The 26,759-nt window shown below is 41.7% G+C and overlaps 1 protein-coding gene across 8 annotated transcripts in view; it reads left to right on the top strand.

The window, feature by feature from the left end:
• The window catches only part of CHRDL1 (chordin like 1), a 125,576-nt gene that overhangs the window by 30,487 nt on the left and 68,330 nt on the right, over positions 1 to 26,759 (top strand). For all 8 annotated transcript variants that reach the window (XM_065916151.1, XM_065916148.1, XM_065916149.1 and 5 more), the window contains exons 3-4: positions 2,024 to 2,136; positions 4,700 to 4,793. In XM_065916151.1, coding sequence (XP_065772223.1) covers positions 2,024 to 2,136; positions 4,700 to 4,793 — 207 coding nt within the window. The remainder of the gene's footprint in view (positions 1 to 2,023; positions 2,137 to 4,699; positions 4,794 to 26,759) is intronic.

A 26,759-nucleotide genomic window follows, 5' to 3' on the forward strand; every position in this document is an offset into this window, starting at 1 on the left:
TCCATTGGCATATTTATCTAACCTTTTTCCAACACCACACTGACTTGAAAACCATAGTTTTATATTGCTTTGAAATCACATAGTGTGTATCTTCCAACATCTTTCTCTTTCACAATTGTTTTGGTCATGCTGCTTTCTTTGCCTTTCTTTAGAAGATGTAGAACTCTTCAGATTATTTATCTTTCCTTGAGTAAGCTTTGGTAATTGTGTCTTTCAAATAATTCATCCATCTCATCTAAGATATTAAGCTAACTGGTGTAAAGTTACTCATAATGTCTCCCTTTTATTCTTTTAATATCTGTAGAATCTATAATGAAGACTTCTCTTTTGTCGCTATATTAGTATTTTGCATCTTCTGTCTTTGTTAATCTTGCTAGAAGTTTATCAATTTTATTGATTGTCTTAGAAAACCAGGTTTTGGTTTCATTGATTTTTTTCTATTGATTTTTGTCTTCAATTTCACTGACTTCTGTTTTTATTATTCATTCCTTCTATTTTCTTTTGGTTTATTTTATCCCACTTTTGCTAGTTTTGTAAGGCATTGATTTGAGACTGTTCCACTTTTCTACTGTAGGTACTTATAAATTTCAACTGTAGTTACTTATAAATTTCTCTTTAAGTACTTCGTTAGTTGAATCGACTAATTTTGATATGCTATGTTTCATTTTCTTTTAGTACAAAATACTTTCGAATTTCCCTTCAGTAACAGGCTGTTTATTAATTTTGTTGTTATTTAGTCGCTTAGTCATGTCTGACTGTTTTGCAACCCATGGACTGTAGCCTGCCAGGCTGCTCTGTCCATGAGACTTCCCAGGCAGAATACTGGCGTGGGTTGCAATTTCCTTCTCCAGGGCATCTTACCGACCCAGAGATAGAATCCATGTCTCATGCATCGGCAGTCGGATTCTTTAATGCTGAACCACCAGGGAAGCCTGTCCATGGGATTACCAGCATATTAAAAATGGTTTCTTCTTGGGCTTGAATTGTGTGTATGGAATATTTCTTTTTTTTCCATATGCTTTTATGGGTTTTTTTCCTGTGTTTTTTTGTGTTTTCCAGTTTTCTACACTGATTAGAGAATAATCATTTATTATAAAATATCACTGTACATTTTGTAGCACTTTATAATTGACTTTATAATTTCCTTCTCTGGAGAAGGAAATGGCAACCCACTCCAGTATTCTTGCCTGCAGAATTCCATGGACAGAGAAGCCTGCCAGCCTACAGTCCATGGGATCACAAAGAGTCGGACATAGCTGACCGCCTAAGCACATATAATTGACAAAGAACTTTATCTAATTTTCCCACATTTGCTTGAGAAACATGTAATCCATATTTCATAGATGTTGAAAATTGAGATTGACTGAGTCAAATAACTTGCTCAATGCTACACAACTAAAGCTAATTAGGGTTCAGACCCAGGTTTTCTGATTCCCAATTCATCGTCCTGAAGAAGTTGGAGATAAAGATTTGAAAAGTAAATTGGAATTTATCTTGTGAGAAGCTGGAAAGAATCACAGAGGGTCTTTGGGGCAGTAAGCAACTTGAGGCATTTATCTCAGTGTAGTTTTAGTTTGAATCTCTGATTACTAATGAAGTTGAACAGTTTTTCTGATTTATTGCCTGCTCTCATTTCTTCTCTAAATTGCTTCTCATGACTTTAGATCATTTTTCTATTGGATTGATTGGTACTTTATTTACTGATTTGAATGATTAGAAAATATTCCAGATATTAATACTGTATTTATATTAATACTTTATTTGTTGGAAATATCTTCTCCCTGTTTCTTGCTTATCTGGCTTTTCTTTTCAATTTTGATCATCAGTGCCAACCTTACTGGGTCATTGTAAAATCAAATAAGGAAAGCATATAAAACACTGAGCCCATCATAGGGGTTCTATAATTATCGTCTATGCCTCTTTTCTTGATGTACACTAAAATGGATGAAACCTGTGATTACTCTGGATTTTGTCATTGGTCCATGTTTTCTAACCAGCATATTCTCCATCTCCTTCCTCACAGATTCAGAGACATATTGTGTGTTTCAAGACAAGAAGTACAGAGTGGGTGAGAGATGGCATCCTTACCTGGAACCTTATGGGTTGGTTTACTGCGTGAACTGTATCTGCTCTGAGGTACAGTCCCCAATGGCATGTGATTTCCGCTTTGCTTCTCAGCAGGCAGACATGCTCTCAAGTGCCTAGATGGCCTGGGAGCATGAGTGATTAAAAACCTAAAAGAAGTTAGGAGGCAGATTGCAAGGAAAAATACACATCTCATGTCTTTTTCTTCTGTTGCTTTTTGGCTTGATTTTCATGGGATCTCACTGAGTATTTGCTGTAGATAGATACTTCAGCTGTCTCTTAGCCGAAAAATATAGGACATGGAAAAAGTAGAGTGCAGGAAAAAGCTCAGTATAATACCTGGATCATAAGACAATATCATTTTTTAATATCATTTTCAAGACTGGCCGTTAGCCAGGAGATTAGGACAGATTATAAACTGGTTCACTGGGAGAATGTATTTTATATGGTTTCAGTGAATGACTATAATTACTAATAGGATTGAGGTGGTGAAACTTTGGCTTGTATCTGGTGAGGATTAGAGTCCTCTTGGCTTGGCCTTGGCTCCTGTCCAGTCACTCAAAGAGGCATTTGGATAGCTTTGCAGTAGACAAAGCAGGTAGTCCCATGGCCGTGACCCAGGACCACAGCTACAGACCATCTTTCTGAACAAACCTCTTCTGTCATATGCTAAGCCAGGGTTTCTCAGCCTCTACACTCTTGACATTTGGGAATAGATAATTTCTTGTTGTGGGGAGCTGTCCTGTGTATTGTGAGATATTTAACAGCACCCCTGGCCTCTATCCACTAGAAGCCAGTAGCATCCATCCTAGTTGTGGCAACCAAAAATATCTCAGGACGTGCTCAAGGTTACTTGGAGAGCAAAGTGGTTCCTGGTGGAGAACCAATGCACTAGACCAACTGGGGAAAGAGACTTTATACTTGGCCTTGAGGACTGAGAATTCTGAACATATAGAAAGAATTTTCAAGACCTGCCTTTCACTTGAGAGCTCATGGAACAACTAAAACCCCTCACTAGTGCCCAGGAGTCCTCACTTACAAGCCTGATTCTTTTGCCATTTGAATAGAAGATTGGGCTTTCAGAATTTTGAGCATGTGGAAACCTAACCTTTAGGCAACATCAGGTAGTCTTAAGAAACTGCAGGGCTCTAGAATCAAGACAGACCAAGTTTCCAACCCTGACTCTGCCACTTCTGAGCTGTGTTATATTAAGCAAGTTATTTAACCTCTCTGAGATTCCTTCAGCTTCTTCTTCTTTAAAATGGTATAGTGGTATTACCTATTTCATAGGATTATGACAAGGGTTAAATTTACTAATCTGTCTCAGTCAGTGCATTAAAACAATGCTTGGTCATAGCCAGTATTTTAGAAATGCTAACTGCTGTAATATTACCATCATTATGGTTATTATTTTTATTAATGTTTTAGCTCTAGACCAGAAACCAATGTAAAGCATTAAGAAGGAATCAGTTTGACCTCAGCTAGGTGGAGTAGTTTTGATGTTCTCTGGTGATCTTACTTCAAGATGATACCACCTGGTTCTAAGGAGTGTGACATATAAGGAGGCTCTGTGGTGTTTCCAAATGTAGTGCTCCAAAAATTTACTCTAGGAAGTATGCAAGAAAAGAAAAAGAGTTGTGGTAAGGTTATTCGAATTTGGATAAAGGAAGCCTGCATCTTTAAATGGCTAGGACAGTTATTAAACAGAGTATCTAGAGACTGAGTAACTGCCTGGTATGGTGTGATTGTGTCAGATTCTTGACCCAACGCATTGGAAATGGACAGCTAACCCTTGGGGACTGAGGCTTTGCTCTCTGCAGGGCAGTGAAAATGTTAATATAATCCCAGTGCCAATGGCTCAAGTGCTAGGCATCTTCTCCCTCCATTGTCTTCATCACCCTCTTCCCTCACCAGAGCCTGACGGATATAACCCTTGCTTCAAATGAGTTATGGATGGAAAATGTTAATGCAAAAATGGTTTCCAAGGTCTTCCTTTGTTCTAGCAATGGCTGAAAGCTGTCAGAGCTAGGGATCTTGTCAGTGTAAATCAGACAAGGACCCAGTTGCCCCTTCCCCTAGTCATACTAGCTAATCAGCTCAATTCCAGATACTAGCTTGGTCTCAGAAAAATTTTGACTTGCAAAAGAAGTGAGGAGAAGAAGCACTCAGCTCACTGGATCAAGGAAGAGTTATATGGACTCCAGAATCCATGTGCTAGGGCTATCTCCTTGCCCAGGGATGGGTAACAGCTCAAGGGACCCATCACTCATTATCCCTTCCTTCCATGGTGTTGGGCAGGTGATTATGAAATCCGACTAGGCTCTGAAGAGATGTGCAGAGCTAGGGAATGGTAGAAACATCACAGAGCCAAGTCAGAAGAAGCCCCCCAGTAATTGCAGGAGGCTTTGTAAACTGGGGTAGTAGTGATCCTTAGAAAAATACTCCAATAAACTTATCAGAAAAAAGAAGGAAAATGCTGATTTCATTCAGTTTCTCGGCAATGCGTTATTCACTGTCTGAGTGAGTCCCTGAATGACTGTTTCCCAAATTGGCATGATCCCAGTGACCTCTGAAAGACATTTATTTTGTTGTCATTGTTGCCTCTCTCTTTCAGAATGGGAATGTGCTTTGCAGCAGAGTCAGATGTCCAAGCCTTCATTGCCTGTCTCCTGTGCATGTTCCTCATCTTTGCTGCCCTCGCTGCCCAGGTAAACCAGTTCGCCTCTTTCTTTCCCAGATGTGGTTTTCCTTCCTCTTTCTTCCACCCAACCCACCCCTTCTCCCTAATTCCCCAGAAGAAGAAACTTCCAGACAGGAATAATAATAGGACACGTTCAGGCAGCCTGCACCAGCCCCTAAATACTGTTTATAGCCCAATTGGGGCACATTCTAGGCTCTAATAAGTTATTTGGTACACAGTAACAGGTTTTCATTGGGCTTTTAATCATTTGAAGGTGCCTATCAATTGAGGGAAGGGAATTGTGGCCCAGAGATTTTTCTGTGATAAACAGTCTCTTCCTGCCGTGGGCAGCGGACACCAGGAGAGTTGTAGCATGGAGGCACGTGTCCTACGCAATTAGTGCTGGAATTGCATTTGAGCATAGCTTCTAATTGATGAGGGGCTGTTCATAAATCAAAGGAGCTGAACCAGTGAGGTTTATGTCAGTATAAAGCTGCTTGCTGGCTGAATGATCACCTTCTCTAGACTGTACAGTTATTATGTATACACTGTTCATAGTTACTAGTGCTAAGGGAATGGCAGGCAGATGCTTTTTCACAAGGCTATTAGGACGTCTACCTTCCTGGTTGGTGGCTAGGGTGTTTGTCTGAGGCAGGAGCTCCCTCAGTGATACTTTGTTCATGTCTGACTGAGGCCAGGCTCCCACACCAGAGGAGTGCAAGCATGGAATGATTCAGAAAATGCCTGTGGGCCTGCCAGCAATCCTAAGAAAAGCTAAGTGATCATCTTAGCATCTGAGCAGTAGAAGCTTTGTAGTCCTATAAGTTGACTCTGTTTCCCTCGAGGACAGAGTTGGGGTCCATGGGTGAACTTTGAGGGGTTAGCAAACCTTTTAAAATTGTTGGCAGTTTTTGGTGTAACAATGTATATGTGTAAATTCCTTTAGAGAAGATACATAGCTTTATTGGCATTCCTAAAGGGGTGTACATAACCATAAAAACATAGAGAACCATTAGTCTCCGTCATACATGATGTTTTTTTTCAAGTAGTGAGGAACTTCCAGAACTTACAAGAGAGAAACAAAAAGTGTCAGGGCAGAAATGGTAGGACTGAGGCCAGGAATGAGGTTCAGTGACAACTCAGTTAACTGAAATGTTACAGGAACAGAGATTTTGTTGAATGGAGACCCTTTTTGTCCAGTGGAGACCCAAACCCTTTTTGTCACCACTTTCATAACTTATGCTTTCTTACCTTAATAAATGGGCTTCCATGGTGGCTCAGCGGTAAAGAATCCACCTGCAGTGCAGGAACCACAAGAGATGTGGGTTCAGTCCCTCGGTCGGGAAGATCCCCTGGAGGAGGGCATGGAAACCCACTCCAGTATTCTTGCTTGGAGAATCCCATGGACAGAGGAGCCTAGCAGGCTACAGTCCATGGGGTCTCAAAGAGCTGGACACGACTGAAGCAACTTAGCACGCATGCACATTGATAGATACACTCTGATGAACATCTGGGATTCTTTCCAGATGTCAGAAGATCATGCCATGTCACAGGTTTATCATTCTTAGTATTGGTTACTGTAGTATATGCTTTAATGTATGAGAGACTGAGTTGGCATGTGATCAACCTTAAAGTTATTCTTTGAAATAAATCCCTAAGAGAGGTTTACTATTTTTGCATGTGTTTATTTGCTTCTTGGGCTTCCCTGTCGGCTCTGTGGTAAAGAATCTGCCTGCAATGCTGGAGACCTGAGTTTGATCCCTGAGACGGGAAGATCCCCTGGAGAAGGAAATGGCAACCCACACCAGTATTCTTGCCTGGGAAATCCCACGGACAAAGGAACCTGGGGGGCTACAGTCCATAGGGTTGTAAAAAGAGTTGGGCATGACTTACAACTGAACAACAACAGCAACAACATTTGTTTCTTCTGTTTAAATTGCAAGGGTGTAGCATGGGAGGATTTTTTTTTTTTTTTGCATCTTCCAAGTTGCCTTTCAAATAGCCTTATAAAATCTTCTTATCTCAGAAGCATCTAAAAGTGGTCTAATGTCATAGGAATTGATCTAAATGGCTGTGGAGAAATTATTCTTCGCTAGGAAGGAAGTTGGGGTAGGGCCCAGACACAGAGTATAGAGTGGAAGTACACAGAGTGGAAGATGGCTGTCATCTACTCTAACTGCATAAAGGGAACCAAGTTCTGAGAAAAAGAGAAAGTATAAGCTAGCAGTTCTTTTAAGAGAAAAAGAAAGTATTAAAAGAATTAAGATCATAAGTCCCAGAAATGAGAAAAAGGAGAGAAATAAACATCATCATCTTTAAGACTTAAAAGATAGAAACAGCTATTCATTTCCTTTGCCTTCTTGTTCTTACAGGTCACTTCCTTGTGAGTTCATTTTTCTTTCTAACTGTAACCTTTAACAGTTCTTTCTGTAGGTAGTGGTCCTAAAATTCCCTAATCCTTATATGCAAAAATGTCTTTATTTTGCCCTCATTCTTGAGTGATAATTTGGCTGGGTATAAAATTATAGATTCACGTTTATTTTCCCTCAGCCCTTTGAAGATATTAATAAATTGTTTCATGACTTCCTTTGTTTGTGGATAAGAAGTCTGCTTTGATTATAATTCTTTTATACATAATTTGTCTTATTCTAGCTTTTAAGATTTTCTCTTTTTCCTTTGATGCAAACAAGGAGGTATTTTGATGTATGATTTATTTTTATTTAGCCTGCTTAGCACATGATTTTTTCCAGCCAATGGACTCGCATTTTTCTTCAATTTCAAGTTATTATTTTTGTGAAAACTATATTTTCTTCTATTTTTTCTCATTCTTAACCTTGTCTTTGGTGTATGTCATTGCATTTCATTTAATTTAAGCTCTGTGTCTCTTAATGTCTTTCTTTTTCCCCCTGATGATATATTGGTATACTCCCTGTAATGATATATAACTTAACTTGGCCTTCCAATTCATGAATTGTTTCTCCAGCTTTTTCATGACTACTATTTAAGCTGTCTGTTGGGTTTTGTTTTATTTTTAAAAACTGTATTTCTCCCCACTTTTGAATTATATATAAAAAAATCTATGTACTGCCATTTTGTAAACCCCTGTTATTGTTTCTTGAGGTCTTGTTCTCTTACTTATTGCTTTAAGGTATTTAAATATTTATTTAAAGTCTATTTCTGATTGTTTAAATATGCATATTTTCAGGTGTGAATTCTCACTTTTGTTAGATTTCTTGATAGCTTTCCTTAGTTTCAAATTTCCCCTTGTTTTTTTAAATTTTTGTCTAAAAGCTCATCATTCATGATTTTTCTCTTGCATAAGTCCTTCCTTTCTTGTGATAGCATTATTTTCAGGCCTTGTAGCTTACTTAGCATTAAACCAGGTCGTATGTTGGTATCCCACCTTGGACTCCATCATGTCTGAATAGTCTGCTTCTACCTCTGTTTTCTTGTGCAGGGCTGGTCCTTGAATTGGGACCTCAGCTGCAGCTGCCTTTCTTGGGCAGTCAGTCCATGCAAGAGAATGAACTTGGGTGGGCAAACTACGTCAGCCCCTGTTCACATGTGAAGAGTGTGACTCTTAAGTCCTCAGATTTATACAGGAAGCCAATTGTAGGCCATAGTTCTTGCTCAACTGCCTGGATATAGCTATCTATATCTGATCTGAACTGCCAGTGGAGCATATCTTGTTGGCCCTCATTTATTGCTGTACTTTCATTTTGCCTGTGTTTTATTTAATAGAGTTTCCTTTTGCTTCTGAGGATGATTTTGCAGCTTCAAAGTTTTATTTATTTATTTTTACTTTTATATTTCATCTCTTACTCTTCTTTGTTTGGAAAATAGCACAGCATTTTCTCATGTGCTCTCTCTGCCATATTGACCTGGAATGCAAATCAGCAATTCTTTCTTTCTGTTGAAGATAAAACAAGAATAAACAGGTTTAAACTATAGCAGAGAATAATGGAGTTTGATAAAAGAAAGAACTTTGGGACACAGTGGTTGTTAAATCCTAGAATAAATGACTAAGGAGAATTTTAGTCTCTTTACTGCATGTTTCTGGAAATAAAAAGGTATCCACCCATCTGAGATAGAATTGGCATAGTTTTGCTTTGAGACAGGGCAATGGATGTGATGACTTCTCTGTATTCCTTCCACCCCAATTATTATTAGGCATGAGGAAACTTGTGCCTTCAGGGCCACAGGAATGTTTGGTCAGAGGAAGGGGCTCTAGTTTTGTGTCTTAACCCAATGGAAAGCACTGTGATGAAAACATATTCACTGAAAAATAGAATATTTAAATCCAAGGTAATGAACAAGTTCTATATCAATAAGGGAAATCAAATAAGGGAGCCATATATCCAATGTTTTATATGCAATCTTACAGCCATATCAACTTCAGGGAATGGTTAGTGGGTAGTGATGGACTTGGTGGGAAGGTCCTACCTGCCATGCCGAGAGCCCATCTTCCACTGGAGGAGACAGAGGAGACTTCACCCCCCCTGTCTGTTTCTGTGTATCTCATGGCTCTTGCTTTCTAAACTTCTTACCCCTTGAAATTTCCAATGTTCTCACCTGCATTTGAGCTTCTCTCTTGTAACTCCTGCTGAACCATGGAAATCAGAGTATACAGACTGCTTTTCCAGAATTACCAAAGAGAAATCTAAATCAATTCTCATGAAGAGCAAGTGAAAACATTTTCTCCAGCACTTCCCTTGGTCTCCATGGTAGAGGTTAAATCTTGATCACGTACCACAGGGCTCTACTGGGGCCAAAGTAGCTGGTAGTACAGGAAGGGTAGAACATTCTTAATAAGAAAGTCAAGACTGTACTGGAGTCAGAAAGGTCATTAAATTCATCCCAGTCTCTAAGCAGGAGTAAATCTATTATCCCTAATGAGAGATTTGTTGGAATGGAATTTCATATCTTCTCTTTTGGAGGCAGTTGAATGGTAAAGGGGAAAGGGGGAGAGAAAGAATATGACTTGTTTCCTTCTGTTCTTCATGTATAGTTTTATCACCAAGAGATGACTTTTGTAGTGATTAGGAGCCTAAATCACAAAGTTATGTAACAGTTTTCTTAATTGATCATTCCATTAAGAATTTGTTATTCAGAAAAAAAAAAGAATTTGTTATTCAGAATGGATAAATTTTGGTTCCATTAGAAGTAGTCCAACATTCCCGGGTCATTAAAGAGCTGTTATGAATTTGCCAAAATATCTGATTTGATCTGTTACCAGAGACTTAATCTAGTGTTTCCTTTAGGCTAGATGTGAAGAGGTTTAGTTCTATGATATGGTTTTAGTGGAGAGACTGAGAGTGTGGTTTTGCCAAGAGAGGTACTCCTCACCCCAGTCTTTTACATTCCAGTTAGGTTAAGGAAACACCCTTTCCAAAAATGCCCTGTGCTCCCATAAGGAGATGCTGGAAGTCCTATGCCATTTCTCTCTCAACAGGAGAGCTAGCTAGTGAATATAGGCATTTCTGCTATAATGCAATATGTGCTTTTCTGAAAATCTTCCCATTCTGCTAAACTGTACACTGAAAAATAACAGGGCTTAAGGAAAAAAACAAGATTAGAGCAGACAACTCCGAACTTGTGCAACTTTGTAACTAGAGTACTAATAAAATAACTATACTAATAAAATACTAGTGTGGTTTAAAAGGCATCTTAGATTTCTAATAAAAAAAAGAATATTACAGTAAGTAGAGACTTCATCCTTTAAAATGGTGACTTTAGCTTGAAGTAAGGAGGTATAAGAAAGGGTTGAGGCCACTGAGTTATAGAGACAAGAGAAAAATGCCCAAGATCAGAATCATGTGATAAGCATTTGGAAGACCAAGCATATGGCCAAACTGTGCCAAGAGGAAGAATGTGTGGTGAATAGCAATAGGATAGAGTACTGTGTCCTTTCATGGTTTGCAGAATTTCAGTTGTGTTAGTGTATACTTGGCATCTAGTTACTGTCTCTTGATGGTGCAAAATATGAATTTGCTAAGAAAAATCATGCCTGAACCAATGCAGTTTCTATTTTATATCAATATCATTTTCTTATCTACCACTTACATATGAACATGTTTGGATTACACAAGTCTATACTCTAGCAGAAACAGACTATGTAAGATAGGAGGTAGCTATGTGGCATTTGGCCTTGGACAGTTTAGAGTGAGGGTTGCAAATCGCTCAGCCACTCTGAATCTTTTTTTTTTTTTTTTTGGTCTGTTATCGCTGCCGTGTCTGCATTTTGTATTCCTGTACATTTGTATAAAAAGAGGAGTCTAATTGTAGGACTATGTCTGTTTCCATATCTGTGACTTCCAATGTTTCAGGAATCAAGTAGACAAGTCTTTTTAGCTTCCTCCAATTGTTTTTTTTTTTTTTAAGGGCAGAAGTTCAAGGGGGAGATGTATCTATTTTTTTGTTGTGGTAAAGTACACATAACATAAAATTTATGACTTTGCAGTGTATAATTCATGGCGTTAAGAACATTCATAATGTTGTGCAACATCACCACTAACCTAGTTCCTGAAATTTTTTACCACCTCAAAAAAGGAAACTGTGCCTGTTAAATAGTCACTCCCCATTACCCCTCCTGCCTTAGCCCCTGGCAACCACTGATTTGCTTTCTGTTTCCATGGATTTTACTATTCTGGACATTTCATATAAATGAAACCATAAAATATGTGACCTTTTGCATCTGGTTTCTTTCACTTAGCATAATGTTTTAAGATTTATCCATGTTGTAGCATTTATGAGTAATTTATTCCTTTTAATGATTGAATAATATTTCATTGTATGGATATACCACATTTGCTTATACATTCATCAGTTGATGGACATTTGAGTTGTTTTTACCTTCTGGCTATTGTTAATAGTGCTGTGAACATTCAGGTGTAAGTTTTTGTGTGGCATATGTTTTCTACTATTTTCAGTATATACCTAAGAGTGGAATTTCTGAGTCATAGGGTAATTCTGTGTTTAACTTATTGAGGAATCGCTTCCAAAATTTAAAAGCATCTCATTTTTTTATGATTCATCTCTGCTGCCACCTCATGTTTGCTGCTGATTGCTGCTGTTGCCATCAGCCATGTTTGATCGCCATTGTGCTCTTCTTGCTCCTTTTGCTCTTTTCTGAATTCTGTATTCACTTGCCTCCTGGGTTCGACTGAAAAAGATCAACTCCTTTTACATAGTAACAGCTAATTAGCATATTATTTTCCTTCAGTAAGGGAACTACAAAAGTCATAGTATACAAGATGATCAGTCAAGGGTCATTTCTTTTCATACAAAAGTTTTTTTTTGGCTTTGAGGGATCTTCGTTCCCTGACCAGGGATTGAACCCACACCCTTGGCAGTGAAAGCACCAAGTCCTAACCACTGGACTGCCAGAGAATTCTCAAAAGATTGGTATATTTTTAACAAAACTCTTTATGGATCCAGAGCTATCCAAAAGCTTGAGGATTCTGGAATGTTGGTCTCTGGGATAGCAGAGGTTATACTTTATTGTTAATATTATTATTATCATTGTTAGCATTCTTATACTGATTGTTGAGAAGTGGCTGCAGAGATACTCACTATTGATCAGTAGGCCCTCCATGTCTATACTGACTGCCTGTTACCTTTTAGACCTCTTTCACTGTCTTCCATGCTTTATTTCCATTATTTTTCTCATACACTTGTTCCTTGAACACTGCAGAGTATAAAGGGTTAAAACTTCTCCAGTAAAGTGGCACTTAGCTTGCCTTCTGCCAGGTGAGGTGATCTTTGTATCTGGTAAACCCTGGGGATTTAGTTGCTTTTTAAAAAAGAATATGATTTCCTATTTGTATTTAAGGAGCCCTTATGCCATATAAGAACAAGACATTTAGGACAGGTATAGCTTTCTATCATGGTAGAGCACAGCTCTTCTATTTCTTTCTATGGATGTTAATCAAAATTGTCCCCACACAGAGATCAAGAAGGTGGAGCATTATTGAGGAATACTGAAAAGCCCCATTTGTCTGAAATAAAATCTTACATATGCTTGCTATATTTTTAAAAACCACCACCACTATTACAATCACTCTTCTGGGTTAAGACACTGTTTCCCAAAGTTTGATGCAGGGAACATAATTTTATGGGATAATGATAGGGTTAACTAGGGAAAACATTTATATGGTCAAATAAACTCGAGAGTTTCTGGATTAGAGAAAGGTAAATAGGTTTCTTTTTTTTGAAAGATAGGTTTCTTTTAATACAGGGCCTCTCAGAGCCTTTAATATATTAATATGCATTATGAATCTATAAGTGAGTGTATGGGATGCAGTATTTTCCAAACTTACTCAGCCATAGGGCTTTTTATTTTTGGCTGTGCCACATGGCTTGTGGGATCTTAGTTCCTCAACCAGGGATTGAACCTGTGCCGCCACAGTAAAACTGCAGAGTCCTAACCAGTGGACCTCCACGGAATTCCTGGGACCTGTTTTTTGTAGAGCATTTTGAAGGATTAGTGTTCTTTAATGTATGTTTTAAGAAGTCTTGGATTATGCCATTCCATTTCTAGAAGCTATTTATAGCAACAAGCTATTGAGAACTCCACGGACAGAGGAACCTGGTGGGTTATGGTCCATGGGGTCACAAAGGAGTCGGACACAACTGAGCAACTAACACTTATTGATAAATATAATGTCTTAGTTTGAAGAAGTTCATTCGAGTAGCAAGCTGTCTTAGAACAGGACCTCAAATTCATGTTACTCAAACTTTAGCGTGCTTAAAGGGATTTGATAAAATGCAGACTGCCCTACACTAAAATTTCTGATTTGTTTGGACTGTTGGGGGTATTCCGCATTTTAAACAAGTACCTCAAGTAATTCTCTTGCACTTGGATGGTGGACGACATAGGGTAATAGGGCCCTGGGGAAAGCTTGATAAAGGAGGTCAGGAGCACTGCCCTTAGAGAGCAGTCCTGGGCAAGATCTTGGAGTAGAGGCCCCTGCACATCTGCAGAGGGCTGTGGGCAACTTGACAACATTGTTTCTCTGGTAATGGGGCGCACAGGCACACCGGAAACATACTTTGCCTGTGTGACACTCCTCTCAGATCAACCCTGCAGTGACATGTACTCACTGTTCCCTCTGGCTGGCCTCCCTACTCTCCCAGAGCTCCCACCCAACGCTTTTCTCTTTTGCCATTGTCCACATTCAGAGCCCCTGGCTGTCAGGTCCAGAAAGAAGGACCCTCCGTGGGGAGCTCACCCCTCTACCCCACCCATTGTCCATGACTTGTTGGCGAGAAATGAATGGCATTTCTCGGAATTAGCCCAGGAATTTCTGCTGATAAACAAATGAAACTCTCAAAGGGAAAAGCAATCAACATAGTTTGAAATAAAATCAGTGTTTTCAGCTTAGTCTGTTTTCAACTTAGTTTGAAATAAGAGTCACATCTAGGGTATTTTAAGGAAAGGATTAGTAAAATGTCCTTTAGGGAGATTTCTTCCTGATTGCAGGGTTGATCCAGAGATCAGGGCCTGCTTTCTGAGTAAGCAGAGCAGGAGATGATTACCTGCACTTCCTACGACCTGTCCAGTCAGCATTGTGTCAGACTTCTCCTCTCCCACTCTACTTCCCTGCTAAGCTACCTGGTACCTGAAATGCTGTTATTCTTAAAGCTTCATCTTTTTATTTCAGACTTTGATTCCTGATAAATTAATCTCTCTTTGGAGGTGATAACTCTTATTAATCATTTTTTTAAACTTTTTTTTATATTGGGGTATAGCCAATTGTAATAGTTTCAGGTGAACAGTGAAAGGACTCAGCCATACATATACATGTATCCATTCTTCCCCAAACTCCCCTCCTATCCAGGCTGCCACATAACATTGAGCAGAGATCCCTGTGCTATACAGTAGGTCCTTGTTGATAATCCATTTTAAATATAGCAGTGTGTACATGTCCGTCCCAAACTCTCTAACTATCTTTTCCCTTCGGCAACTGTAAGTTCATTCCCTAAGTCTGTGAGTCTTATTAATCATTTTTCATTTGACCAGCACACAAGATTTAGAAAACAGAATCTGATGGTAGTGAGTGGTGGTGGTGAGCTGGGGGAGATCCTGAGGCCACTAACCACAGGGGCAGGAGCTGGGTGGGCATGGTGGGGGTGGGGTGGGGTGGGGGAGATATGAAGGAATAAGCCAAGGAAATCAGGCTTTCAGTTCAGTTCAGTCACTCAGTCGTGTTGGACTCTTTGCGACCCCATGGACTGGAGCATGCCAGGCCTTCCTGTCCATCGCCAACTCCCAGTGTTTACTCAAACTCATGCACATTGAGTCAGTGATACCATCCAACCATCTCATCCTCTGTCGTCCCCTTCTCCTCCCACCTTCAGTCTTTCCCAGCATCAGGGTCTTTTCAAATGAGTCGGTTCTTTACATCAGGCTTTACCTTTTGTATAGTCCTGCGGGGACCAAGCCTCTCTGTATTGTCAGGGATAAGTTCTTTATTTGTGGCAGAAGGCACAGTGATTTCTAGAATTAATTGCCAGCTCTCAAGTTTTTCATTTTGGTGGTGTTAATTTAAAACCAATATGTTACAGAAGTAACCGAATATCCTTGCTATCTGTTGCCTAGAGCCAAAGGGTTTCACTTCAGGGTTTTGGATGCAAAATGACTGTAACCCAAAAGTTTTACCAGATTATTTGTAGCCACTAAGATAAATAGCGGTCTTTATTAGAGTGATTTTCCTCTGATTTTTGTATCTAGATTTTTACACTGTCAGCTATTCCCTCAAAGTGATTTTATAAACAGGCGGACTGAGGATGTCAGTTATTGAAGTCTGTTCCAAAATCCACCTCCTCACAGGACTCCATTTTTTTGGCCATAAAAGTAGTCTATTTTAGAAATATCTTGATGTGTTGCCTCTTGTCTTCGCCACATACACTCTAAGACACAGAGAGTGGGAAGTGATCCAGCAATAGGTGTGTGCCTGCTGAAACAGCGTTATATTTTTTCAGGCTGCACTCCCTGAATAGGAGAGAGGTTATGAAGTATACGTACTGTATCTTTAAAATAAATGGATAAATCAAAGTTGTCTGCAGGAGGGGGACAAAAAAGGTTGTTTGGATATTTTTTTAATTGAGTAGAAAGGGAAAGACATCAAACTTGGGAGTAGAGAATACTTTTAAAACAGAGAGATAAGGTAAGTGTCCCTGCAAGTTTAGTTTTTCTCTCCTTTAGCAAATTCATGCAGCTTTGATGTCCTCACATTTATGAGATCATGCCCTCAGGGATCTAAGGTCAAATCAGAGTCCACACTTACCACCCTACCTTTTATAAGCTGTATTCCTTCATTATTTTAATAGGCAAAAAATGGGGGGTTAGGATTAGGGAGCAGAAGGAGCAGGGAAATGTGGCTTGCTTTCTTCCTCACTTTGTTTCTCTATTTCCCTTGCTCCCTCTTCCTTCCTTCTCTTTAAAAATCTTTTTATTTGTGAAAATTTTTATGGAATAAAGTATACATATATTGTAACAAAATTCCCATTTTAATCACTTTCAATTGTACAGTTCTGTGCCGTTAAATGCACTTATATTTTTGTGTAACCCTCACCACCATCCATCTCGGGAATTTTTTCATCTTCTCAAAGTGAAATTCTATTCCTATAAACCACTCCCCATTTCCCCTCCCCCAGCTCCTGGCCACCACCATTCCACTCTCTGTCTCTGTGAATTTGACTCCTCTAGGCACCTCATAGAAGTGGAATCATGCAGTATATTTCTGTGTATCATGTGTATGTGTATATTTCTGTGTATCATGCAGTATATTTCTTTTGTGCCTGGCTCATTTCACTTAGCAGAATGTCTTCCAGGTTCATGCATGTTGTACCATGTCTCTTTTTTAAGTGGAAATGAACAATGGAAAAGAAATGTGAGAAGAGGCTGGTGGTAGAGATGAGAAAGCAAAGTCAGGAGATAACCAAGGGGTCTTAGAAGAATCTAGCAAATGTTGGTTTTCTGAGCATATTTTTCATAGGATGAGGGAGACCACATCATCTTTGACAGTGACAGAACTGACAAGCAATAAGTCCCAGTGATAACTGTGTAAAATGCTGGGTTTTGAAAGACAAACATATTCCTTATTAATGTTTCCCAGGGAATTTCAGAGAGCATCATGTATTAGGAGCTGATTTCCAGCAGGTTTTGTTATCTTTTGGAGAACTCCTTAGGGGTAGAACTCTTTCCCTGTTTCCCTTTACCTGTCCTCCTCTCAGATTGCTTTTTGAGGGCAATTGTGTTTGGAGCTATTTGGTACGGTTTTATTAGAAAGATTACTAAGGGATTAACTAGAGTATCAAACTTATGAGGCAGTGTTGAAGGAAAAGTGAAATTACTGAGCCTGGTGAAAGAAAGATCGAAAGAATTTCAACAAACTTCAGAAAGATAAATGGATTTTAGAGCATGCTGATCAGCTTTCTCCTTCCATCTCCGAAGGGGAACAGTGGGCAAAAGTGAGCTTCAGCAAAAAAAAAGTTAAGTACAAGGAACTACTTCCAGGCACAAATAAGGTGCCTGGAAGTCTTTTTAATATTTATTTTTAATTGAAGGATAATTGCTTTACAACGTTGTGTTCTTTCTGCCATACATCAACATGAATCAGCCGTAGGTATATAATACATGTCCCCTCCCTCTTGAACCTCCCTCCCACCCTTCAAGGTTGTCACAGAGGACTAGGTTGAGGGGAGCAGAAGTTTTTTGAAAGTCGATATATTATACCTCAAGCCTACTGCTGAGTAAGAGGAAGATGCACCTACGTGCACAAAAACACATAATGCAATTCAATTAACATGAGGGTCGAATTAGACAAAACTAAACTATATTGTAGAGGGAGGTGCATAAATGTAATACAACTATAATGAAAACGAGGTAACAATTGTCCCAAAAGTCAGGATGGTGGTTACGTCCAGTGGGGAAGGTTGGAGCCTTCTGGGGTGTTAGCATTGCTGTCTTTCTTGACCTGTGTGGTAGTGACAGGGATGTTTGCTTTCTAATCATCAGTTCAACTGTACATTTATGTTTTAGGTGTGTCAGTTGTATTTCCCGGCATAGCATATGTTTAAATGACACTACATTTTCATTTGTTTTGGGTAGTTACGATTGGAGGCAAAAGGTAACCAGAAGACCTTCAAGTGTTAAAATCAAGCATAAGATTGTGTATATGCATACGGCTGTTTTGAGACTACTATTTTTGTTTGATGGAATGCTCAGTTGCTTCAGTCATATCCTACTCTTTTGTGATGCTGCTGACTATAGCCCACCAGGCTTCTTTGTCCCTGGAATTTTCCTAGCAGAAATACTGGAGTGGATTGCCATGCCCTCCTCCAGGGGATCCTCCCAACCCAGGGACTGAACTCATGTCTCCTGCATTGCAGGCAAATTGATTACTGCTGAGCCACCATGGACAGAGGAGCATGGCAGGCTGCAGACCATGGGGTCACAAAGAGTTGGATTATTTTTGTTTACTTGTTGATATTATTCTGGGCTTCCAAGGTGGCACTAGTGGTAAAGAATCCGCCTGCCAGTGCAGGAGATGTAAGAGATGTGGGTTCAATCCTTGGGTCAGAAATATCCTGTGGAGAAGGAAATGGCAACCCATTCCAGTATTCTTGCCTGGAAAATCCCATGGACAGAGGAGCCTTATGGGCTATAGTTCATGCGGTTGCACAAGAGTCGAACACGACTGAAGTGACTTAGCATGCATGCATGCACAATATTATTTTAGCCTTCTGGGTGTTTGGTTCATCTGGTCTGGGTTTTGTTTGCTTGTTTTTACACAAGGCAGAGCAATACCAAGGGCTTCCCTTGTGGCTCAGCTGGTAAAGAATCCGCTTGCAATGAGGGAGATGTGGGTTCGATCTCTGGGTTAGGAAGATCCCCTGGAGAAGGGAAAGGCTACCCACTCCAGTATTCTGGCCTGGAGAATTCCATGGACTGTATAGTCCATGGGGTCACAAAGAGTCAGACACGACCAAGCAACTTTCACTTTCAGAGCAATACCAAAGCCTGGAGAAGGGTATGCTCTCTGTTCTCCAGGTATGCCCTTGGAACTAGTAAGAAGGCATTTGGGGGCAATTGTGGAGCTTGACTTCCAGGCTGCAGAGTGTGTTGGCATCTGAATGAAGCCATCTGGCGTCAGGTCTGTATTACTGACCAGAGGGCCCATTTGGCATCCAGATTCAGGACCACATTTAAGATGGAGAGAGAGCTCCAGTCCTGTGGGTATGCATTCCCTCCCCCAGGTGAGGATGTGTTGTACTGTCAAGGCAGGGTGGTGGCAAGGAAGGCACAGAGCCAGAAAAGACATGGGATCTAACCCTGCTGTCTCCCAAGTTCCCTGTGGGACTTTCACAGAGCCGGCTAGCATCTTTGTGCCTATTTTCTCAACTTGTAAAACGAGTGTGATGATTTCTACCTTCTCTGAAGGTTGGCATTAACTGTGAAGACCAAGTTGATGTGGGAAATTGCTTTGAAAAGTCTAAAGATATACATATATATATACATGTGTGTGTATATGTATATATATATATATATATATATATATATATATGTATGTATCTATATATATATGCAAGGCAGTGTATAGCAGGGGAGAGAAAGAACATAAATCCCCAGTCCCCAGTTGTATCACTAAGAGAAAATGAGGGCAAAGCTTGAAACTCAGTACTTGTTCCCATAGAACCCAGTGACAGCAGCCACGTGCTCAGGCACAGACCATATGTCTCCAGCCTCAAGGAAAAGTTGTGTGTTGGGGGGAGGCATCCAAAGGAAACAGGTGACAAGTTCAGTGCGTGTCAGGCAGAAGGATAAAATAAATGGCATCACCTGTGCCTTTCTTTTCTATTTTCTTTCTGATTAGATTTTCAGAGGTACCCTGAGTGAGGGCGATGCCCAGTGATGCTGATGTTTTCAAAGCAGAGTGATCTCTTGGCAGAAACATGGGGGTGATGCTGTGAATGCACTCAGAGACAAGGTCATAATCTCTGGGCTGCCTTGAAAGCGTCACAGGGATTTTTGGAGGCGAGACCTTACCCCTCCCACTGCCCCCAGTCATAAAAATGTTGAGTGGGATTCTTTGTATTGTTGTGTGCTAGTTAGCCTGCCATGATTCCTGTTAGCAGGCTAGGACTGTTTCACGCCTGACTTTCTTACTAACATTCTGATTGGAACCTATCATCCAGTACCTTGTGCAGGAAAAAAGCCTGACACTCCTGCAGGGGGCCTCTCAGACCACTGGGATCAGGGGAAGAAATGATGGCTATAGTGCTGTTTTCCAACCAGAGAGGATCACCACCACCACCACCCCCCACCATTTCTCCTAGGGCTTTGGAAATGTTGGGGAACTCTTTTGGTCATCACACTGATTGGAGAATGTCCTTGGCACTTAGTGGGTGGGAACCAGGAATGCTCAATGTTTCACACTGGGTAGGAACACAATGCTTCCTTGGTGGCTTCCCAGGTGGCTCAGGGATAAAGACTCTGCCTGCTAATGCAGGAGACTCAGGTTCAATCCCTGGGTCAGGAAAATCCCCTGGAGAAGCAAATGGCAACCCACTCCAATATTCCTGCCTGGGAAATCCCATGGACAGGGGAGCCTGGCAGACTACAATCCATGGGGTCACAAAAGAGTTGTACATGACTTAGCGCCTAAACAAAAACAAAGGAACACAATGCAGTGAAGATGTGTCCTACTCCAGATTCCAGTGGTGATCCTTTTGAGAAACATTGCACAGCCTCACCCAGAGAAACCCAGGAAAGGGAGTCTGCCAACCAGAGTTGATGGTGGACATCCACTCATCCATTCATTTACTCATTCATTCATTTCACAAGTGTTCACTGAGTACAAGCTTGCAGCTAGGTCCCATGTATGGTGCTGAAGTTTCAGAGTCTCTGCCTCAGAGAGCTCACAGTCTAGCAGGACAGGCATAATGAGATCATTACATCGTAATGTGATGAGTACCCCAGTAGAGGTGTGGACAAGGGCCCAGCAGCCAGAGATGGGAGAGAGAGAGAGAGAGACGCTCTATAGAAGCTAGGCGTCTCAGAGAGGAGTCTACATCTGACATCAGGGTGGGTTCTCAGAGACGAATGGAAGTTTGCCAGTTGGAGAAGGGGAAAGGGGAGGGCATGCCCAGGGCCATGAGGGGCTGGTGTAACTGGAGTGAGTGTGGACCATGCAGGAGAGAAGAGGTTAAAAAGGTCAGCTTGATTAAGGCCTAATCTCAAAGGATCTCATATGCCCGAGAGTTTGACATTACTCTGTACATCCAGCCCACTGCAAACATGGGGAGGTGACATTTGTGTTCACCCCTAAACATCTTTGTGCACCCCCTTTCCTCTCTCTCAGATCCCACAGCCTCCCCTCTTTCCCAGCCACTCATCTCTCCCATTGTCACTGTCACCTAATGGGAAGGAGACTGAGTTAGCCCTTCCAGGGGGCTTCTCTCTTTATCAACAAATAAGGTGAACACTTAAAAACCAATGGCATTCTAGATGTCACTGGAGAGTCTTTGGGGAGGAGACTTTGAAGAACTCAACGCTAAAGAGAAAGCAGGGAGGCTTCGTTCAGTGGACATGCACTCAATGCCAGTGTGATACATAGAGAAGAGACTTGTGGACACAGTGTGGGAGGAAGAGGGTGGAACTAATCAAGAGAGTAGCATGGAAACATATGTGTAAAATAGGTAGCCGTACGTAAAATAGATAGCTGGTGGGAATTTGCTGTATGATGCAGGGAGCTCAACCTGTGTTGAGACAGTGCTCTGTGACAACCTGGATGGGTGGGATGTGGGGGAGAGGGGAGAGGTTCAACAGGGAGGAGACATATGTATACCTGTGGCTGATTCATGTTGATATATGGCAGAAACCAACACAATGTTGTAAAGCAAATAGATTGCAATGCCAGTGTGAGCGTGTTTGAGGTGCTTGTCTGAGTAGGTGAGATTGTGTCTGTCTGTGAGCAGGTAGGTGAGGCAATAATAATAGTCCCTGCCTCAAGGACTGCTGTGAGAATCAGATGAATTAGTAAAGGTAAGGTGCTTACCACAGAACCCAACCCCTAGTAAGCCCTCTCTGAATGCAAGCTCTCATCATTATTTTGGGCTTCCCTGGTGGCTGAGATGGTAAAGAATCCACCTGCAATGCAGGAGACCCAGGTTTGACCCCTGGATCAGGAAGATGCCCTGGAGAAGAGAATGACTACCCACTCCAGTATTCTTGCTTGGAGAATTTAATGGATAGAGGAGCCTGGTGGGCTGTGGTCTATGGGGTCGCAAAGAGTCAGACATGACTGAGCAACTAATGCTTTCGTCAGTATTTTAGAATCCAGGGCCAGGGTCCAGTCTGGGGAGGTGGGTACCTGCTGGCCAGGATGGAGATGAGGATTTTATACTAAGACTTAGTGACCATCTTTGGCTAGTTTCAAATATGTGCCTAGACCACATCCTAAGCATAGAACAATAGAATTTTTCAGCATGTGGCTTATCAAAATGTGAATTTTGGCAAGTAAAGCCATAATTTGGTGTCCATTTGGGTTTGTTTTTTCGGTCTCCACTTGGGGGCACATGGCAGGTGGGATGCTTTTGTTGTACAGATAGGGCAGGCCTGTCTGGAGGCCCGGGTCAGCAGGTCTGGCCTCCTGTGTGGGAACACGAAATAGAAGCAGCATAGCACTGAAGGCCAGAACCAGGGAGATGCATTCGAAAGAAATGATCTTGGAAGGGGGGGCTAGATGAAGGAAGAAAAACTTCACTGGAGAAGAAAGGAGAAAAAGGGGGGGAAAAAACTGGGAAGCACAAAATCCATAAAATCATCCAGCTGCCCCGAAACTGAACTTCCATTGTTTTCTGTGTTCTTTTGGGAAGAGGAGGGGTGGCTTGTCCAGCGTTCAGTGGAAACTTGTTGATTGACACCAAGTTGGGCACAAGTTCAATGTGAGTGTGCCTTCAGCTATTTATTTGATTTTTTAAAATTGCACCCTTTGTAGTTAAGACTGTTTAGTTTCTCCTGACGCCCTGGGGGTAGTGAGTTTAGATTGTTAAAACAGCAACCATTAACACTCTCTGTGTTATGACACTGTCCTCCCTGCCCCCTTTCAGAGGAATTGGGCATGAGGTTGTTTGACACAAGTGAAATTCTCCTCTCCCCGCTGAGAGAAGCAAACGGAGAATCCTCTGAGTCAGAGCACGTTCGCCTAGCCCTCAACCCACCCCGTCTCCAAGCCTCCAGGCCTCCCTACACTCCCCACTCACACCCCTGTGACCCCCACGCGCACACTTCACCACACTCACTCAGTCACACCCATACCCATCCCATAAGCTGGAGCAACCCTGGAGAGCCCATATGCCTGTCTCGCTGTTCTTTTGTTTTGCTTTCCTTTATTTGCTGTGTTTTGATTTGAAATCAGTCTTTGGAATTAAATTGGATAATTATTTTTTCATGTTATTAATAGTGTTGTGGAGGGAACATGTAAGGACTTTCTCCTCTGTGCTGGCCGTGCTTGCTTCTCCCCACTCATACATACAGTACTGACTTTCACTGATCAATCACCCCCATCTCTGTTAGACTTTGCATACCATACCTCTTGGGCAAAGAGCCCAGGGAGCTCTAAAAGATGCATGCATTGCTGGATTATCTAGATTATTCATAGGTCTGTTTAAAAGGGAATTTTTCATGAAAGGACCGGGAAGCTCTAACTTTCACAAAGGCCCTGGGGAAAGATCAAAGGAGCAGTCAGTAAGAGTATGTGTGGAGTGGCTGAGCTCCCTGAGCAGGCCAAAGTAGAGTTGCCTGCTGTCTGGGAAGGTCAGCATTGGTCACAGCTGGACAGCTGTGAGGAGCCTAGGCCTAGGAGGCGTGGAGAAGTTTTATGTTCTCTGGGACATCCTTGGGGCATGTTATATCTATATCAGTGCTGTTAAACAGAACTTGTTGCGGTGATGGAAATACTCTACATCTGCCCTGTCCAATAAGGCAGCCAGTGGCACATTTGGTTGTTGGACACTTGAAATGTGACTGCTGTGACTGAGGAATCACCTTTTACATTTTATTTAATGTCAGTGAGTTATATCAGTAGACACATGTAACCAGTGGCTTCTGTAGTAGATGACATGACGCTGGACCATTTACAGGTTACTTTTCTGCTGCGCTGAATTTAAGTTTGTACCTTCCTAGATCTCTTGAGGGCAGAAATCATATTCTGTGACCACAGAAAATCATATCTTGAAGAGTTTTTATGTCCAGCCCCCTCCCTTCACGTTTGACAAATTGGAACACAAAGGAAGACTGTAAAACTTACCTGAAGCCACAGCTCTCCTTATGATTAGGGGTGCCTGGAACCCTGCTGCATGGACTGTGTTTCAGCCCCATCTCCCTTGCAGAGAAATTTCAAAAGAACAAATATCTTCTTCCTTTCCCCTTTCCTCACTGCTTATAATTGAGATGAATCTGCTGATATTTGAAAATAATCAGGAGTATCTGGAAAAGGTCAATCCTCATCCCAATTCCCAAGAAGAGTAGTACTAAAGAATGTGCTAGCCATTGGACAGTTATACTCATCTCCCATGCTAGTAAGGTCATGCTTAAAATCTTGGATGCTAGGCTTCAGCATTATATGAACCAAGAGCTTCCAGATGTCCAAGCTGGGTTTAGAAAAGACAGATGTACCAGAGACCAAATTGCCAACATTCACTGGATTGTAGATAAAGCTAGGGAATCCCAGAAAAACATCAACCTCTGTTTCATCTACTACACCAAAGCCTTTGACTGTGTGGATCATAATAAACTGTGGAAAGCTCTTAAAGCAATGGGAATACCAGACCATCTTATCTGTCTCCTGAGAAACCTGTATGTGGGTCAAGAAGCAACAGTTAGAACTCTGTATGGAACAACTGATTGGTTCAAGATTGAGAAAAGAGTATGACAGGGCTGTCTGCTGTCACCCTGTTTATTTAATCTATATGCTGAGTACATCATGAGAAATGCTGGGCTGGATGAAATTAAGATAGGCGGGAGAAACATCAACAACCTCAGATATGTGGATGATACCACTCACCACTCTAATGGCAGAAAGTGAAAAGGAACTAAAGAGCCTCTTGATGAGGGTGAAGGAGGAGAGTGAAAGAGCAGGCTTAAAACTAAATATTAATAAAACTAAGATCACGGCATCCGACCCCATTACTTCATGGCAAATAGAAGGGAAAAAGGTGAAAGTAGTGACAGATTTACTCTTCTTGGGCTCTAAAATCACTGCGGGTGGTGACTGCAGCCATGAAATCAGAAGACGTTTGTTTATTGGCAGGAAAGCTATGGCAAACCTAGACAGTGTATTGAAAAGCAGAGACATTACTCTGCCAACAAAGGTCTGTATAGTTAAGGTTATGGTCTTCCCAGTGGTCGCATATCGTTGTGAGAGTTGGACCGTAAAGAAGACAGGATGCCAAAGAATTGATGCCTTTCGAACTGTACTGGAGAAGGCTCCTGAGAGTCCCTTGGACAGCAAGAAGATCAAGCTAGTCAGTATTGAGGGAAATCAACCTTGAATACTCATTGGAAGGACTGATACTGAAGCTGAAGCTCCAATATTTTGGTCATCTGATGTAAACAGCTAACTCATTGGAAAAGTCCCTGATGTTGGGGAAGATTGAGGGCAGAAGAAGACGGCGTCAAAGGATGAGATGGCTGGATGGCATCATTGATGCAATGGACATGACCTTGGGCAGACTTTAGAAGATGGTAACGGACAGGTAGGTCTGGTGTGCTGTAGTCCACAGGGTCACAAAGAGGTGGACATGCCTGGGCAACAATAACAACGACTGGAGTATCTTAATCTCCTCATGTGCCAAGGAACAATGTAGGCTCTGGACAAATGTTTGTGGAATGAATTAATCCTCTAAGTCTTTCCTGCTATGTATTGTCTTTTATGTTATATTTTCCAAGAAAATCTGTTGGTCTCAGTTAGTGTGTTTGAATTAACCAATGTTCATGATGTCTCAGCTGAGGGAGAAGGGGCCTATGCTCTGCAGATGTGGCCCTGGCCTGTGCAGGTGTTCAGGTATAGACTAGAGAACCTTCTTGAAGCTGCCTGGCAGGCTGATGAAAATGCTGTAGCTCTCATGAACCAGGCCCCATCTGCTTTCCGAATTCTCTAGACTTCATGGTAACCAGGAACTTTGGGCATGACTCCCCCAGTTCTCCACTTTTCTTCTGGCCAAACACAATCACCTAAGAATGAAAGGTTCCACAAGTAGGACTTGGGCTCTGTAGCTCACTGGTCACATTAGAATGGAGAGAAGGTACCCCATCCAAACTAACTTCCAAATCAACTGCTGACGAGGAAGACGATTCAACTCATAGGTCCAAGCACAGTATCCATTCAACTTGCTTCTTTTCTCCCTATTTCCCAGCCCAGGCCTTTGCCCCCAACCCAGAGCCACCAACGATAACTCAGCACTTGCTGAACTGAGGCAAAACCTGTTCACAGCCACCCAGTGCTGAGCTTCAGCCAAGAAGCTGGCTCCTCCAGGCAACATTTCCAAGAGCCAGGCCAAGGAAAGGAGCAAATGGCCCGCGTCCCATCTGCAGTGAAATGGCCAGCATGTTTGCTGGTACCACCTAAAGAAGGAGTGATCCAGTGCTGAGATAGAAGGCATCCAAGGGACCCGCCCAGCCCTAAAATCTTAAGCCCAAGTATAGTCATTGGATGCCAAGGACACTGGAGAAAGCCTTTGGAGCATGTAGAACACCAAGCCAGTTGGAGTGCTTGCTAAGCCAGCCCAGAATTCCTAGCATTCCAGCCACACCATATACACCCCCACCCCCAGAAGGCAGCCAGTGGCCACAGTGGAGGCTACATCCACCCGGCTGAGACCCTCATCAGCCCCTCCAAGAGCCTGCTCCTTCACTTAGGGCCAGCCTGCTCACCCTGTGCTGCTGGGTTCAGGGAGGTGGACAAACCGTACCACCCAGTTTAGCCTA

Source organism: Muntiacus reevesi, chromosome X (genome assembly GCF_963930625.1).
Source record: "Muntiacus reevesi chromosome X, mMunRee1.1, whole genome shotgun sequence".
In the NCBI taxonomy this organism is placed as follows: domain Eukaryota; kingdom Metazoa; phylum Chordata; class Mammalia; order Artiodactyla; family Cervidae; genus Muntiacus; species Muntiacus reevesi.